This window comes from Mobula hypostoma, chromosome 9, assembly GCF_963921235.1.
Source record: "Mobula hypostoma chromosome 9, sMobHyp1.1, whole genome shotgun sequence".
Classification (NCBI taxonomy): Eukaryota; Metazoa; Chordata; class Chondrichthyes; order Myliobatiformes; family Myliobatidae; genus Mobula; species Mobula hypostoma.
The window spans coordinates 65,945,051-65,959,819 of record NC_086105.1 but is presented as its reverse complement, the minus strand read 5'-3'; the positions used below and the strand labels follow the sequence as shown (position 1 = coordinate 65,959,819).

Genomic DNA, 14,769 nt, shown 5'->3' with positions numbered 1-14,769 from the left:
ACCCATTACACAAGTCAGTCAGCAGAGCATGAGGGATCAAAGGGGTGAGTCAGGGAACAGGCTGCAGTTTCAGTAGACCTGAAGCCAGGAATGAAAGGAAGAGGCAAAGGCATTTAGATCATCAAGCTAATCTTAGCTTTAAGGTTTAAGGCAGCGTAGAGGGAACAATGGGATCATGGGGTTCATGTCCATAGATCCCTCAAAGTTGCCACTGGTTATGAAGGCATATGGTGTGTTGGCCTTCATGAGCTGAGGGATTGAGTTCAAGAGCTGTGAAGTAATGTTGCAACTCTTTAAAACTCTGGTCAGACCACACTTGGGAAATTGTGTCTAGTTCTGATCGCTCGTTATAAGAAAGATAGGGTGTAGAGGAGATTTACTAGAATACTGCCTAGACTAGACAGCATGTTTAATGAGGTTAGGTTGAGTGAGCAAGGGCTTTTCTCTTTGGATCAAAGGAGGATGAGAGATAACTTGAGAGGTGTACAAGATGATAAGAACCATCAATGGAGAGGGACAGCCAGAGACTTTTTCCCAGGGTGGCAATGGCTATGGCATAATTTTAAGTATAGAGGGGATGACAGAGGTAGGATTTTGTTTTTTTACACAGAGAGTGGTGAGTGTGTGGGACGCGCTGATATGGGTGGTGATAGAGGCAGATACATTAGGGGCACTTAAAGAGATCCTTAGAAGGCACATGGATAAATGACAAAATGGAAGCCAATGAGGGAAAGAAGGGTTAGATTGATCTTGGGGTAGGTTAAGAGATTGGCACATCATTGCACTCCAAAGGACCTGTACTGTGCTGTACTGTTCCATCTTTTCTAAAAAATAAAATTCTACATTGGAAAAAAATGTTAAACATCGTTTTACCTGTTTTGTTGACTTCTTTACACCATGAAAAATCTTCCAGGCCATTCCTGAGCCACAACTAGCTATGTGGCGTCCCACATCAAACTCCCTGGTTATGGGATTTCCCATCACTGCACTGGTAACATCTGCTGTTACCTTGGTAACAGTGCTTTTTAGTTTATTAAGCATGGACTCCATGGTTTCTGATGAGTGCGTTACCTGCAGGAAGAATGGAAGAATAGGGAATCAGCTTTAGAAAAATCAACCCCTACATGCTCCTCGTGGGTACTGTTGCAACACCAATCAAAGCAGTGCTGAGAGGGACCTGATTAATTTCTCTTAGGAGCTGTTCATGCAGCTAATTGACAAGTGGTCGGTTTCATTCGGTCAAAGCCCTGTGGCCAAAGCCTGGAGGTACGGAAACATGTCCTGCAGTTGAAGGACTGTCGGTGTGTGTGCATTGCTGGGAAGGAGGAAAGGGACTTAATTCACAAGTTTTTTAGTTGCTTGTTGTGTTCTGCTGAACAAGAGGTGTCTGAAGAGATTGTGAAGACATTAGTAACAATCTTTCAAGAATCACTAGATTCTGACATGGTTCCGATGAACTGGAAAATTGCAAATGTCACTCCACTCTTCACGAAGGGAGAGAGAGACAAAAGAAAGGAAATTATAGACCAGTTAGTCTGCCCTCAGTGGTTGGGAAGATGTTGAAGTCAATTGTTAAGGATGTGGCTTCAGAGTACTTTGAGGCACTAGATAAAATAGGCCAAAGTCAGAGTGGTTTCCTTACAGGAAAATCTTGCCTGACAAATCTGTTGGAATTCTATGAAGAAATAACAAACAGAACAAAGGAGAATTGGTAGATGTTGTGTACTTGGATTTTCAGAATGCCTTTAACAAAGTGCCACACGAGGCTGTTTAACAAGTTAAGAGCCCATGGTATTACAGGAAAAATACTAGAGAATTGGCTGATTGGAAGGAGGCAAGGACTGGGAATAAAGTGAGCCTTTTCTGGTTGGCTGCGGTGACTAGTGGTATTCTACAGGGGCCTTGTGTTGGGACGGCTTCTTTTCACATTATATGTCAATGATTTGGATGACAGAATTGACAGCTTTGTGGCCAAGTTTGCGGAAGATACAAAGGTAGGTGGAGGTGCAGATAGTGCTGAGGAAGTAAAGAGTACAGAAGAACTTAAGATAGACTAGGAGAATGGGCAAAGAAATTGTAGAAGGAATACAGTATCAGGAAATCTATGGTCAGAAGAAATACAAAATCAGGAAATCTCCAGGTACTTTGGTTGAAGAAATAAAACCACAGACTATTTTCTAAATGATGAGAAAATTCAAGAATCTGAGGGGCAAAGGGACTTGGGAGTCCTCATTCAGGATTCCCAGAAGGGTAGTTTGCGGGTGGGTTAGTGGTGAGGAAGGCAGATGGGATGTTAACATTCAGTTCAAGAGGACTAGAGTATAAAAGGAAGGAATAATATTGAGACTTTATAAGGCTCTGGTGAGGCCTCGCTTGGGAGTATTGAGAGCAGCTTTGGGCGCCTTATTTAAGAGAGGATACGCTGACATTGGAGAGCGTTCAAAGGCGGTTCATGAAAATGATTTCAAGATTGAAAGTCTTGTCATATAAGGCGTGTTTATGGCTCTGGGCCTGTACTCACTGGAATTCAGAAGAATGAGGGGTGACCTATCAATGTTGAAAGGCCTCAATACAGTGGATGTAAAGAGGATGCTTCCTATGGTAGGGGAGAGACTCAGACACAGACTCAGAATAGAGGAACATCCATTTAGAACGGAGATGATTTATTTCTTTAGCCAGAGAGTAGTGAATCTGCAGAATTCTTTGCTATAGGCAGCAATGGAGGCCAAGTCTTTATGTATATTTAAGGAAGCGGTTGATAGATTCCTGAGTAGTCAGGGCATGAAGAAATACAGGGAGAAGGCAAGAGATCAGGACTGAGAAGGAAACACGTCAGCCATCACAAAATGGTGGAGCAGACTCGATGATGTAATGGCCCAATTCTATTCCTATATCTTACAGTCTTATGATGGGCCCACAACTTACTCACCCTAACCCATACACTAACAAGAGAAAACCTGGAGAGGCTGGAAATCCGAGCAACATACACAGAATGCTGGAGGAACTCAGCAGGCCAGGCAGCATCTATGGAAGAGTCTGATGAAGGCTCTTGGCCCGGAACATTCATTATACTCTTTTCCATTGGTGCTGCCTGGCCTGCTGAGTTCCTCCAGCATTTTGTGTGTGTAACCCTAACCTATACATCTTTGCACTGTGTGAGGAAACCAGAGCACCTGGAGAAAACCCATGGGGTCACAAGGAAACCGTACAAACTCCTTACAGAGAGCAGCTGGATTTGAACCTGAAATTACTGCACTAACTGCTATGCCACTATTTCCATGTGATTCAGTCAAATTTTGTTTGATAACCACAAGACATAGGAGCGGAATTCAACCCAGAGAGTCCATTCCGCCATTCCACCACGGCTGATGTATTATCCTTCTCAATGCCATTCTCCTGCCTTCTCCCTGAATCCTCTGACATCCTCACTAATCAAGAGACTATCAACCTCTGCTTAAATACACCCAATGACTTGGCCTCCAGAAGTCCTTTATTTTTGACCCACAAAATCTACAGCCTCAATTATTAACATTAACAACACCCAAACATAAGGCAGTGGGAGAGAGACTTATTTGTATTATTTATTTAGAGATACAGTGCATAACAGGCCTTTCTGGCCCAACAAGCCACACCGCCCAGCAACTTACCCATTTAATCCTACCCTAGTCACAGGACAACTTACAATTTCAATTTACAATTCCTACTAACCTGTACATCTTTGGACTGTGGAAAGAAATCAAAACACCCAGAGGAAACCCATGCACTCACAGGAAGGACATTCAAACATCTTACAGAGGAAGCTGGAATTGAAGTCTGAACTCCAACGCCCCGAGCTGTAATAGTGTAGGGTTTTAGAAAAACACAAATAGCTCAAGAATTCCCAGGGCAGAGAATTAGCTCCTTAATCAAAGTTATTTATCTCCACCTCACCCTCTTCTCCCTCAATCTCAAACCCTCAAACGTTACCATACTGCTTTACTGATACCTGATTTAGTACGACCAGTCACATAAGAGCAGATAAGATTTTAAGTAGATGTACTGTGGAGAGCGTTCTAACTGGTTGCATCACCACCTGGCACGGAGGGGCCATTGCACAAAATCAGAAAAAGTTGCACAGGTTTGCAAACTTAGCCAGCACCATCATGAGGATTAGGCTCCCCAGCATCCAGGCCACCTTCAATAGGCAATGCCTCAAAAAGGTAGTGTTCATCATTAAGAACCCCAATCACCCAAGACATGCCTCTTCTCATTGCTACCATCAAGGAGATACAGGAGTCTGAAGACACACACTCAACATTTGAGGAACAGCTTCTTCTCCTCCATCAGATTTCTGAAAGGACATTGAACCCATGAATAACTAGTCAGTACTTTTTCCTCTCTCTCTGCACTATTATTTTTTATATGTACTTCATTTTTATGACAATTTATAGTTTTTATTACTATGTATTACAATGCACTGCTGCTGCAAAACGATATATTTCCCAACATATGCCGTTGATATTAAAACGGATTCTAATTCATTCATAAGACCACAAGACATAAAGAGCAGCATTAAGCCATTCGGCACATCTAGACTGATCCTGTGAATCATTCTGAAACATTTTACAACACAAGTTGTTCCATATAAATGCAATGTTAAAGCATCAGCTGTTTTTATTTAATATACACTCAGTGGCTACTTTATTAGTTTCAAGTTTAGTTGAAGTTTAATTATTATTCAACCATAAATGAATCCCCATGAATACAGCCAAACAAAATAGATTTCTTCCAGGATCAAGGTGCAAACACAGCACCAACAGTCATACACAGCAAAGACCACATATAGGGTAACAAGTAAACATACAGTTGCGCAAAAAAAACCTATTGCCCAAGTCTCTGAGTGATGTGTCCTGTAAGTTTATGAAGCATAGATGTTATTAGCAAAAACAAGTAGTTCTCAGCAGTCCAAAGTCAAACGCATGTATGCACACATATAATCCAGCTTGTCTTCCACCAATTGAACACTGGAGGGGCCAGACTCCAACCAAGCGTGGACACCATGCGACAGAGCCTCCAGTGTCGCCTCTCCTGGACCACTGCAACAAGCAAGCCCATGGCCTGAGGTCTAGTCCTCACTACAACCAAGGCCATGCAGCTCTGCTGCCCTCTGTCTCGCCAAAAAACAAGGGAAAACAGACTTGCAGTTTACATTACCAATGTTCAACAATCTTACGATTGCAAGAGGAAAGTCCAAGGCAATCACTCGCTGATAGACTGCACACCGCCCTCGCGCACTGACTCTGATGCCTTTCTGTAGCAGGGAGCAACATGGTCCACATGAAGTCCACCTCCTCCACCAAAGAGCAGCCCACTGTAGGAGTAGACCAGCAGCAGCTAAAGTTCTTAACATCCAGCATCGTCCTACATTTGTAAAACAATTGTTTAAAAAAGACAAAAGCATCGTTGGTTGGCCCCGGAGACTGGAAATTCTAGTGTGGTCTTCAAAGTTTGATGTGTTGTGCGTTCGGAGATGCTTTTCTAATACATGGTTATTTGAGTGACTGTCACATTCCTGTCAGCTTGAACCAGTCAGGCCATTCTCCTCTGACCTCTCTCATTAACGAGGTGTTCTCGCTCACAGAACCGCCACTCAGTGGATTTTTAAAAGAAATTTTCGCACCATTCTCTGTAAACTTTAGAGACTGTTGCACCTGAAAATCCCAGCAGATCAGTTGTTTTTGAAATACTCAAACCAACTTGTCTGGCACCATTAATCATTCATTCCATGGTCAAAGTCACTTTCTTCTCCATTCTGATGTTTGGGCTGAACAGCAACTGAACCTCCTGATCATGTATGTGTGCTTTTATGCATTGAGTTGCTGCCACATAATTGGCTGCATTGGTATTTGCAAAAATGAGGTGTACAGATGTACCTAATAAAGTGTCCTCTCACTGGCTCAAACTCATTTACAGCTTGCTCTTGTTTCTGATCACCAGCAGACTACATCCTGAACATAAAACATTTTCATAGCCTAACTGGATTCTCTCCAAAATCAATGAACCTGTCAACACCCAACATTGAAATCACCATGAAAAGAATACTTACACCTCCCACGGATCCATAAATCAGCTTTGGTAACTGCAAAATGTATTCATTTTCGAATGTCAGTTCAAGGCAATGCAATCCTGGTTCCAAGCTACCAGTAGTCTGTGAGTCCCTTGGTTCATCTAGTTAGAAGAGTCTCTTGTAAGACTCTTCTGCCTTGTACAACACCTACTTATTATTTTGCTTAGCAGCTGTTGCATAGTAAACATGGATTAAGGCTATTACAAGGGAGATTATCATACAAAATTCAACAGACTACAAGGACAAATTAGTTCTGGCAATCAAAAGCTTGGTCAAAGTAGCAGTTCAGGGACATTGCAAGGGGGTGGCTTGGTAGTATAGTTGTCAGTGTAACGCTATTACAGTGCTGCTGATCAGGGTTCAATTCCTGTTACTGTCTGTACAGTTTGTATGTTTTCCCTGTGACCACATGGGTTGCCTCCTGGTGCTCCACTTTCGTCCCACAATCCAAAGATGTAAAGATTAGGGTTAGTCAGCTGTGGGCATTCTAAGTTGGCGCTAAAAACATGGCCACACCTGCAGGCTGCCCAGAGCACATGTTCGGACTATGCTGGTCATTGACTCAAATGAAGCATTTCACTGCATGCTTCCATGTATGAGTGACAAATAAAGCTAATCTTCAAAATTTAAAAAAAAGAGGCAGAGAATTCCTCAGGGAACTCCGGAGATGAAGTAACCAGAGGCAATTCTATCATATCAGCAGAAGGGTTAAAACAAAATTAAAATTGCACCTGTCACTGTGGCCTTCTCCCCGAGAACTAAGGAATATCTATAAACATTGCAATAACAAATGGCTCCAACAGTGCTGCTGCAGTCACTAGATTGGCTGGAAAGTAGGACACATCTCACAAACGTGGTTAGGTAGTCTTCATGTACCCAAGCAATCACATTCTCCCTTTGCTCTCTTTCTCTAGGCTGACAAGTCTGATTTATACTTCTCCTGCAACCTGTACTTTGGATATTTGGTATTTTGGGAGTTTTATCGATCTCTCGAGTCTCATTCATATGCAGCTCCAGTGTAGATACCATTTTAAACATGCCCTTTGATAAACCAATAGTGAAGCAATTCCATACCTCGACTCATTTCACAAAAGCAGCAGCATCTGGTGTTAGCCAATCACTTCCAGATAAATGAAGACACAAAAGACTGCAGAAGCTGTAATTTGAAGGAATACACGAAAAGCTGGAGGAAATTCAGCAGATCAGGCAGTGGGGGAGGGGGGGAGCGGAGAAAGGAAGGGTACATTTGAGGGAAATCAGTTCAGATGCAGGGTCTCAAATTGAAATGTTGACTGTCCAGTTCCCTCCATAGATTCTGCCTGATCTTCAGCTTTTTGTGCGTTACTTCCAGGTAAAGTTTGACATTCAACCAACTTTCTGAAAGTTAAAGTTAATGTAAGTTTACATCCTAAATACAGCCACCTCTAAATTAGTAAATTAGTTTACTACTGTCTCGTGTACTGTGCTACAGTGAAGTACTTGTTTAGCATGCCATTCATACAGATCAATTCATTAGAACAGTGCACTGAGGTCATGCAAAGGAAACAACAAAAGAATAAAGAATTATCCTGATGAAGGGTCTTGGCCCAAAACGTTGACTTAATTATGCCTGACCTGCTGAACTCCTCCAGCATTTTGTGTGTGTTGCTTTATGAGAATGAAGTGTTACAGAGAAAGTGCAGCAATAAGGGGAAAAGCCATAATCTGATAGATTGGGAAGTCAAGAGTCCACATTTAAGAAGGGAACATTTAATAGCCTTATAACAGCAGGATTGGAGCTGTCCTTGAGCATAGTGGTGCATGTATCTTCTGCCTGATTTGGGGTGGGGAGGGGGAGAGCGGGAGCGGAGGACAGAATGTCCAGGCAGGGTGAGGTCTTTGGCTGCTTTGCCATGGCAGTGAGAAGTTTAGACAGAGTCCACAGAGGGGAGCCCGTTATCCATGGCACATTTGTTTCCACTTTTCTTCTGAATGCTGCTTATATGATGCTATGTGTCTGTGATGCTGCTGCAAGTCTGTTTATCATTGCACATGACAAGACACAACTTTGACTTTGTATTTTACTGTTGATTCATGCAGACTGATTGCCATGCTTTCCTGCGTTACAGAAGTAACTACATTGGCTGTGTTAAAAGTTCATAGAAGCACGAACTGAAAAGTAAAACACAATCCAATTCCCTTTTCATGTTACACAACATAGTGCAGGTGATGGATGGATCCAGGTGAGGGGTGGTGATAGGCAGTTCTCTGCTGCTGGAAAGTATGGGAATCCAGTGTGTAGTTGGTCAGTTCAACAGCATCTGTCTTGCGGACATTTTACCGTTCTTATATCATATGAAAAGGGAATTGGCTTGTCAGTTCCTTTCTGGTCTGTTGTTTTATTTTTCAGCTCAGATTACTATTAATTTTCCTTTTTACACAGACAATGTAGTTACTGGTGTAATGCAAGAAAGCATGGCAATCAGTCTGCATGAAGCAAAGCCCAGAAACAGCAGCAAAGACAAAGTCAAACTAAAGTTCCTTTAACCTGTTGTTCTGGACATTGACTGTGGTGCTATCTCTTCCATATGTGAAGGCGTAAATCTTTTATTCAACAAAGCCTTTCTACACATCAACCTCCTCCCCCTCTCCAATAAACCCCCATGTATCTCCCTGTTCTGTTTTCTCTTGTATTTATCCATTTTCATTAGATGTATCAATGGTGCTGAGGTGGAGATGTTTCAGAGCTTCAAGTTCTTCTGTATAAACATCATCAATAGTTTGTTCTGGTCAAACTACACTAATACTACGGGCAAAAAAGCACACCAGCATCACAAGGAGAATGTACAAACTACTTGACAGGAATTGAACCCCATCAACGATCACTGCAAAATGAGGCTAACTGTTAGGCTACCATGCCACCCTAAATTCCATGTTTCTATGAAGATTCAGGATATTAGAATGGAGATGCAAGTTGCAAGGACCCAACTCCAACCATCAGTCCATTCCATCATTCAGTCTGATCCACAGCTACTCTGTGTCCAAACTCAAAACAAATGCCTCAGCTCCACATCCTTTTACACCATTATCAATCTGATTTAAAATCATTAACTAAGTTTGCATCTAATGGCTTACAAAAAAAAAAGATCCACATCTCGAAAAGCAAAGGTCATTGACCGTATCGCTTTCTTTCAGCTCCCACAAGCACTACCTGAATTCCATAGGTTTTTAACTATTTGCTTTATTCAACAACCACCCGTGTGTCGGATGGCTTCAAGCATTGGCACATGCAAACTCACTGACCCAGTTCTGTCCACTGGTTGCTCTATGACCTCCACTGCACTGGGTTATCACTCAACTAGAAACCGCAGTCATGGTAACCCAGCTATGAACAAATTACAGAGCATTAATTCATCTCACTGTAATGTGCATTAACAGTTAAAAAGCCTTTTATTCTACTTCAACTTAATGGATATTTATAAATGTTTCACCACCATAGCAGAATGCCATGCAAGTTTATTAGAATATTCATTAGGATACAAATAAAATATTATGTACAATAAAATATAATTCATTCTAACTTCTTCAGAATATGAAGAGGCCCTTTATTTTCATCAATAACAGTCAAGATTAACAGTTTTCTAAATTATCTTTCTAATTAGAATTAGTGTCACAAGATTCACATGATGTAGAAGGACAGCGCTTTCAAAAAAAAATAAGGACAAGAAATAGTACCAGAAGATTGGAGGGTGGAAACTGTTATTCACTGGGTCAAGAAAAGTAATAGGGGTATTGGCCAGTGAGCCTTACGCCACTGGTAGACAGATTATCAGAGAGGATCCTTAGAGACAGGATTTTTCAGCATTTGGAGAAGCACAGGCTTCTGCAACCCCTGCTCTTTGTGATTTTTATAAATGACTTGAATGAGGAAGTGGAAAGGTGGGTTTGCAGATGACACAGTGGTTGGTGGTGCTGTGGATTGTGTGGGTTGACGTAGGCTACAAAAGGACATAGATAGGATGCAGAGATGGCAGCTGGAGTGCCATCTAGAAAAGTCTGAAGTGATACATTGAAGATTGAATTTGAAGGTGGACTACAAGGTTTATTTGTAGTCTGGAGGAACAGAGGGATTTCAGAGTCCATATCCATAGATCCCTCATAGTTGCTAAGTCAAGAAGGCAGATGGTGTGTTGGCCTTCATTAGTTTGGGGCTGAGATTAAGAACTGCAAGGTAATGCTACAGCTCTTTAAAAAACTCTGGTTAGACTACATGTCCTATATTGTGTTCGGTTCTGGTTTCTTCATCATGGCAAGGATGTGTGGAAGCTTTAGAGAGGCTGAAGAGTAGATTTACCAGGATGCTTCCTGGATTGGAGAGTATGTCTTAAGAGGGTAGGTTGACTGAGCTAGGACTTTTCTCTCTGGAGCAAAGGAGGATGAGAGGTGACTTAATAGAGGTGTGGAAGGTGATCAGAGGCATAGATAGAGAAGACAGTCAGTGACTTTTTCTCCGGGGGCGGAGGGGGAGATAATTTTTTAGCTGATTGAGGAAAGTATAAGGGGGATGTCAGAAGTAGTTTTTTTTTAAACACAGTGTGGTGGGGGCGTGGAGTGCCCTGCCAGGGGTGGTGATGATGCAAATACATGAGGGGCTTTTAAAAGAAAAATGGAGGGCAATGTGGGAGGGAAGGCTAGATTGACCTTGGTCAAAAAGGTCAGCTCAACATCATGGGCTGAAGGCTGTACTGTGCTGCATAGTCCTATGTTCTAAGAAATGAGCATAACCTTCTCCGAAAAAACAAATGCCCTGGAGATTTACTTATTCTGTTGTTAAAGCAACAAATCAAGCACATCCAGACCTGATCTAAGAGCCAGAAATCAGAGGCCTTCTGATTCTTAAAACTGACCAAACATCTTTGAAAGAGAAATAGAAATTATTTGCTGACTGAGGTACAATTATATTCTCAAATTTTAGCCTTTCAGTGGTTAGCCCACTGCACTTTGTTCACGAAACTGAGAAACGATGTTCCTTCAGCACCCGAGGATGAGTCTGCAGGCAGAAGGTGCAACATAAACAGAAATTACCAATCAAGTGTGTTCTCATTAGGAATCGGAGCTTTCTTGCTTTTGACATGTTTTATTTTGAGAAGGAATAAAGGAAAAAAATAAATTACTTGGAGTGCTTAAATGTAATTATTTCCCCTGATGCAAGGTGTTTAGAGATTAATCATGTCAATTTGAAACTTTGTTTGCCATCCAATAAAGCAAAGACTTGACTGGGCCTTTATTCTTTAAAGATGATACAATAATGCAAATCAAATCTCTGCCACAGAATCGCACAAGAAAATTATATTACATAAAGCAGCATTTGCTCAGATAACTGTTGTCGGCATGAAGCCCACATGCTCATCAAGAACTCAAGTCCCTGTCTCCTAATAATCAGTATTCTAAATCAATAACCCCAATAAAAAGAATGGTTTGTATTTCTCTAGGAGCTAATGCAACCTTAACAGTAGCAAGGTATTTTGACAGCCCATGAAGTACATTTTACGTACAACCAGTGACATAATGTAGGAAACAAGACCCCAAATTTCCACAAACACCAAGCTGGCAATGGCCAGAAAAAACAAATAATATGCTGAAGAGAAAAAGGTACTCTCTGTCTACTATAGTTATGCCTCTCATAATCTTATATCTGTGAGGATCTCCCCTCAGCCTCCACCACCCCAGAGAAAACAACACAAATCTGTCCAAGCTCTCTTTATAGTACATGCACTTTAATCAAGGCAGCATTCTGGTAAACCTCTTCTGCACCCTCTCCAAGTCTCAACATTCTTCCCATCACATGGCAAATAAAACTGTATAAAATACTCTAGATGCAGCCAAACTAGAGTCTGGTAAAGCTGCAATATAACATTTGAACTTGAAATCAATTCCTTGACTAATAAAGGAAAACATACCATATGCCTTCTTTACTGCCCTATATATCTGTGTAATCACTTCCACGGAGAGGGAAAGGGTTTAGGAGACTTCAAGGGGATCTAAGTAAAAAAAAAAATTCATCCAGAGGGAAGGCATTGTCTGAGGAGGAGGTGAAAGCAGAGACTCTCAAGACGTATAAAGATCCACCAGCCATACGTTTTCATTCAGAGAGAGGTTAGAATCTGGATCACAATGCTTAATGGGGCGGTGCAATCAATGAAATAAAAACAATAGGGTGTCGAGAATGACAGGTGGGATTTGGATCTGAGACAGGGTACGGTCAGGAATCTAAAATCAAACGTCTGGTTTTTAGGAATGTGACGAGGGACTGAATGGGAAATAAAAGATTTGAACTGTGACATGAAAGAAAAACGACTTGCGCTTAGGATCACGACATTTAATCAGCATGGAGACGAGCACCTGGATCTCCAACATACAGAAGGGGACACGAAATAAGTTTTGGTAGACGGGGATCAGTACAGTTGGGTAGCATGGACGACTGGGCCTCCGCGCTCTTGTGACTCAACCTCAGCCCACCGGGCAGCTTCTGGGGCCAGGGCTTCACCTCTCGGACTGAGCCTTTCCCTGTTCCCCCCAGGTCACAGCGGCTTCACCCACCACGAATATCCCCGGGCCCGGATTCGCCGCAACTTCCCCGCTCCACCCCACCCCGGGGCCGTCACCTGAAGGTGTAAAGCGGTGCTTTGAGGCCGCCTTGGCGGTGGGAGCGCGGAGGCGAGGGAGGGTCAGTCTATCGGCTCACTCAGGCCCCATCGATGTCACGGCGGCACCGGCAGGAGCAGGCCCTGCGCCATCACAACACTCACTAAACACCCTGCCGCATACCTCACTTCCGCTTCCGCCCAGACACGTCACGCCGACCTCAAGGGGCGTGGCTACAGGTGGGGCGTCTACTCAGGTGTCACTCACCTGGGCTGCAACACCCAGCTGCTCAAATCAACGTCAAGTTCATTGTCATACATACAAGGTTCAATCAAACACTTGCTTGCAGCAGCATCACAACTACAGAGCATCAAAGAAACAACATTCACAAATAAAACGTGAATTAAACATACTATACATTATTCTCAAATCTCACGAGCACAATTAGAACGAAAAGAGACCATTTTAATGTAAAGTGGTTCTAGTGTTGTTATACTGAGCAGTGATGTTTGGGGTTGTGCTGATTGGTTCAAGAACCAAATGGTTGAAGAAAACTAGTTGTTCGTGAACTCGATGGTGTGGGATTTCAGGCCTCTATACCTCGAACCCAATGGTGGCTGTGAAAAGGTGGCAAAACACACAGAAGGCGGGAATCTTTGGTGATGGATGTTGTCTTCTTGAGGCAGTGCTGCCTGAAGATATGACCAATAGGGGGGGAAAGAGGTGTGCCTGTGATGTACTGGGCAGTATCCACGACTCTCTGTAGCTTCTTAATTTCTGGCACATTCAAATTGTTGTACCAGGCCATGATGCAACCAGTAGGATACTTCCAACAGTACGTCTGTAGAAGTTTGCTCATGTTCAGCGACAAGCCAAACCTCCCACGAAACCCAAGGCATTGCTGGGCTTTCCTTATGATTACATCTATGTGCTGGGTGAACAGAAAGGCAACAGCCTTTGGATTTCATGACAAAGGTGATATTACATAACATTACATACATTGCAGCAAATATCAGAATCAGATTTATTATCGCTGACGTATAACATGAAATATGTGGGTCTGCAGCAGCAGAAGAGTGCAAGGATATAGAAGTCTATAAATTACACTAAAAGGAATAAGAAAGTCATGTTCAAGGTGGAGAACCTATTCCTAAATCATTGAGTGTGTGCCTTGGAGCACATATTATAATACAAACTAACATTATGGGGACATAGGAGACAGAGCATACCGAAAATATGCATCACAAAGGAGATGCAGGATCTCAGCACACAAGACAACATCTATGGAACAAAATAGACAGCTGATGTTCAAGACAAGACCCTTCATCTGGATTGCCAGACCTGCTGAGTTCCTTCACCTCCTTTGTGCTTTGATGACATCACATTACATGATATTACAAACTTGACATTGCATTACATTATATTACAAACATGACATCAAGTTACATTAGTATGAAACTTTATGTATACCCAGCATATACCTTTTGTCCTTAAGGTTGTTAGCGCTGGCACTAGTAATGGGGATAAGCCCCCACAACCAATGAAATGCTCCCAATGGCATGCACCTCAAATAGCCTCTGACAACCAAGTCTAGCTCCTGGCCTTCATGTGTGGCTTACCTATTAAGCCCAGCTGAACCATTTCTACTGACAGGAGAAGGGGCAAAAGTGGGCTACTGGCACCTTAAAACCAGTTGCTTTGGGCAGATGGGGCTCATCAGCTGTGGTTGGCAGCTCATCAAGGAGGAGGAAAACTCTGATCTCAGACCTCTGCTGCCTTGTGGCTATACCCACTCATGGGGAAGGCTTCAGGAATAAACCCTGAGGGAAAAGTCTGGAGCTGGAGTGCCTAAGGCACTTCCACATTGAGCTCAATGCTGACTGACAACTCCTGCAATGGTTCTGGTACCAAACTGTATTGGTCTCTGCTGTTCCTTTGAGTTCATCAGATACATGGAGAGGGGGAGCTTGATACATGGGCAACAGCTTGCTTTCCATATCCTACTGTCCAGGCTTGCATATCTAGATGGCTAGGACGCA

At 42.6% G+C, this 14,769-nt stretch overlaps 1 protein-coding gene across 1 annotated transcript in view; it reads right to left on the bottom strand.

The window, feature by feature from the left end:
* The window catches only part of scyl2 (SCY1 like pseudokinase 2), a 96,292-nt gene extending 83,385 nt beyond the window's left edge, over positions 1-12,907 (bottom strand). Inside the window, exons 1-2 of the mRNA XM_063058435.1 lie at positions 12,751-12,907; positions 874-1,071 (exon numbers count right to left, since the gene is read on the bottom strand). Of these exons, the coding sequence (XP_062914505.1) occupies positions 874-1,050 (177 nt within the window). The 5' untranslated portion in view covers positions 1,051-1,071; positions 12,751-12,907. The remainder of the gene's footprint in view (positions 1-873; positions 1,072-12,750) is intronic.
* Positions 12,908-14,769: the final 1,862 nt, after the last annotated feature.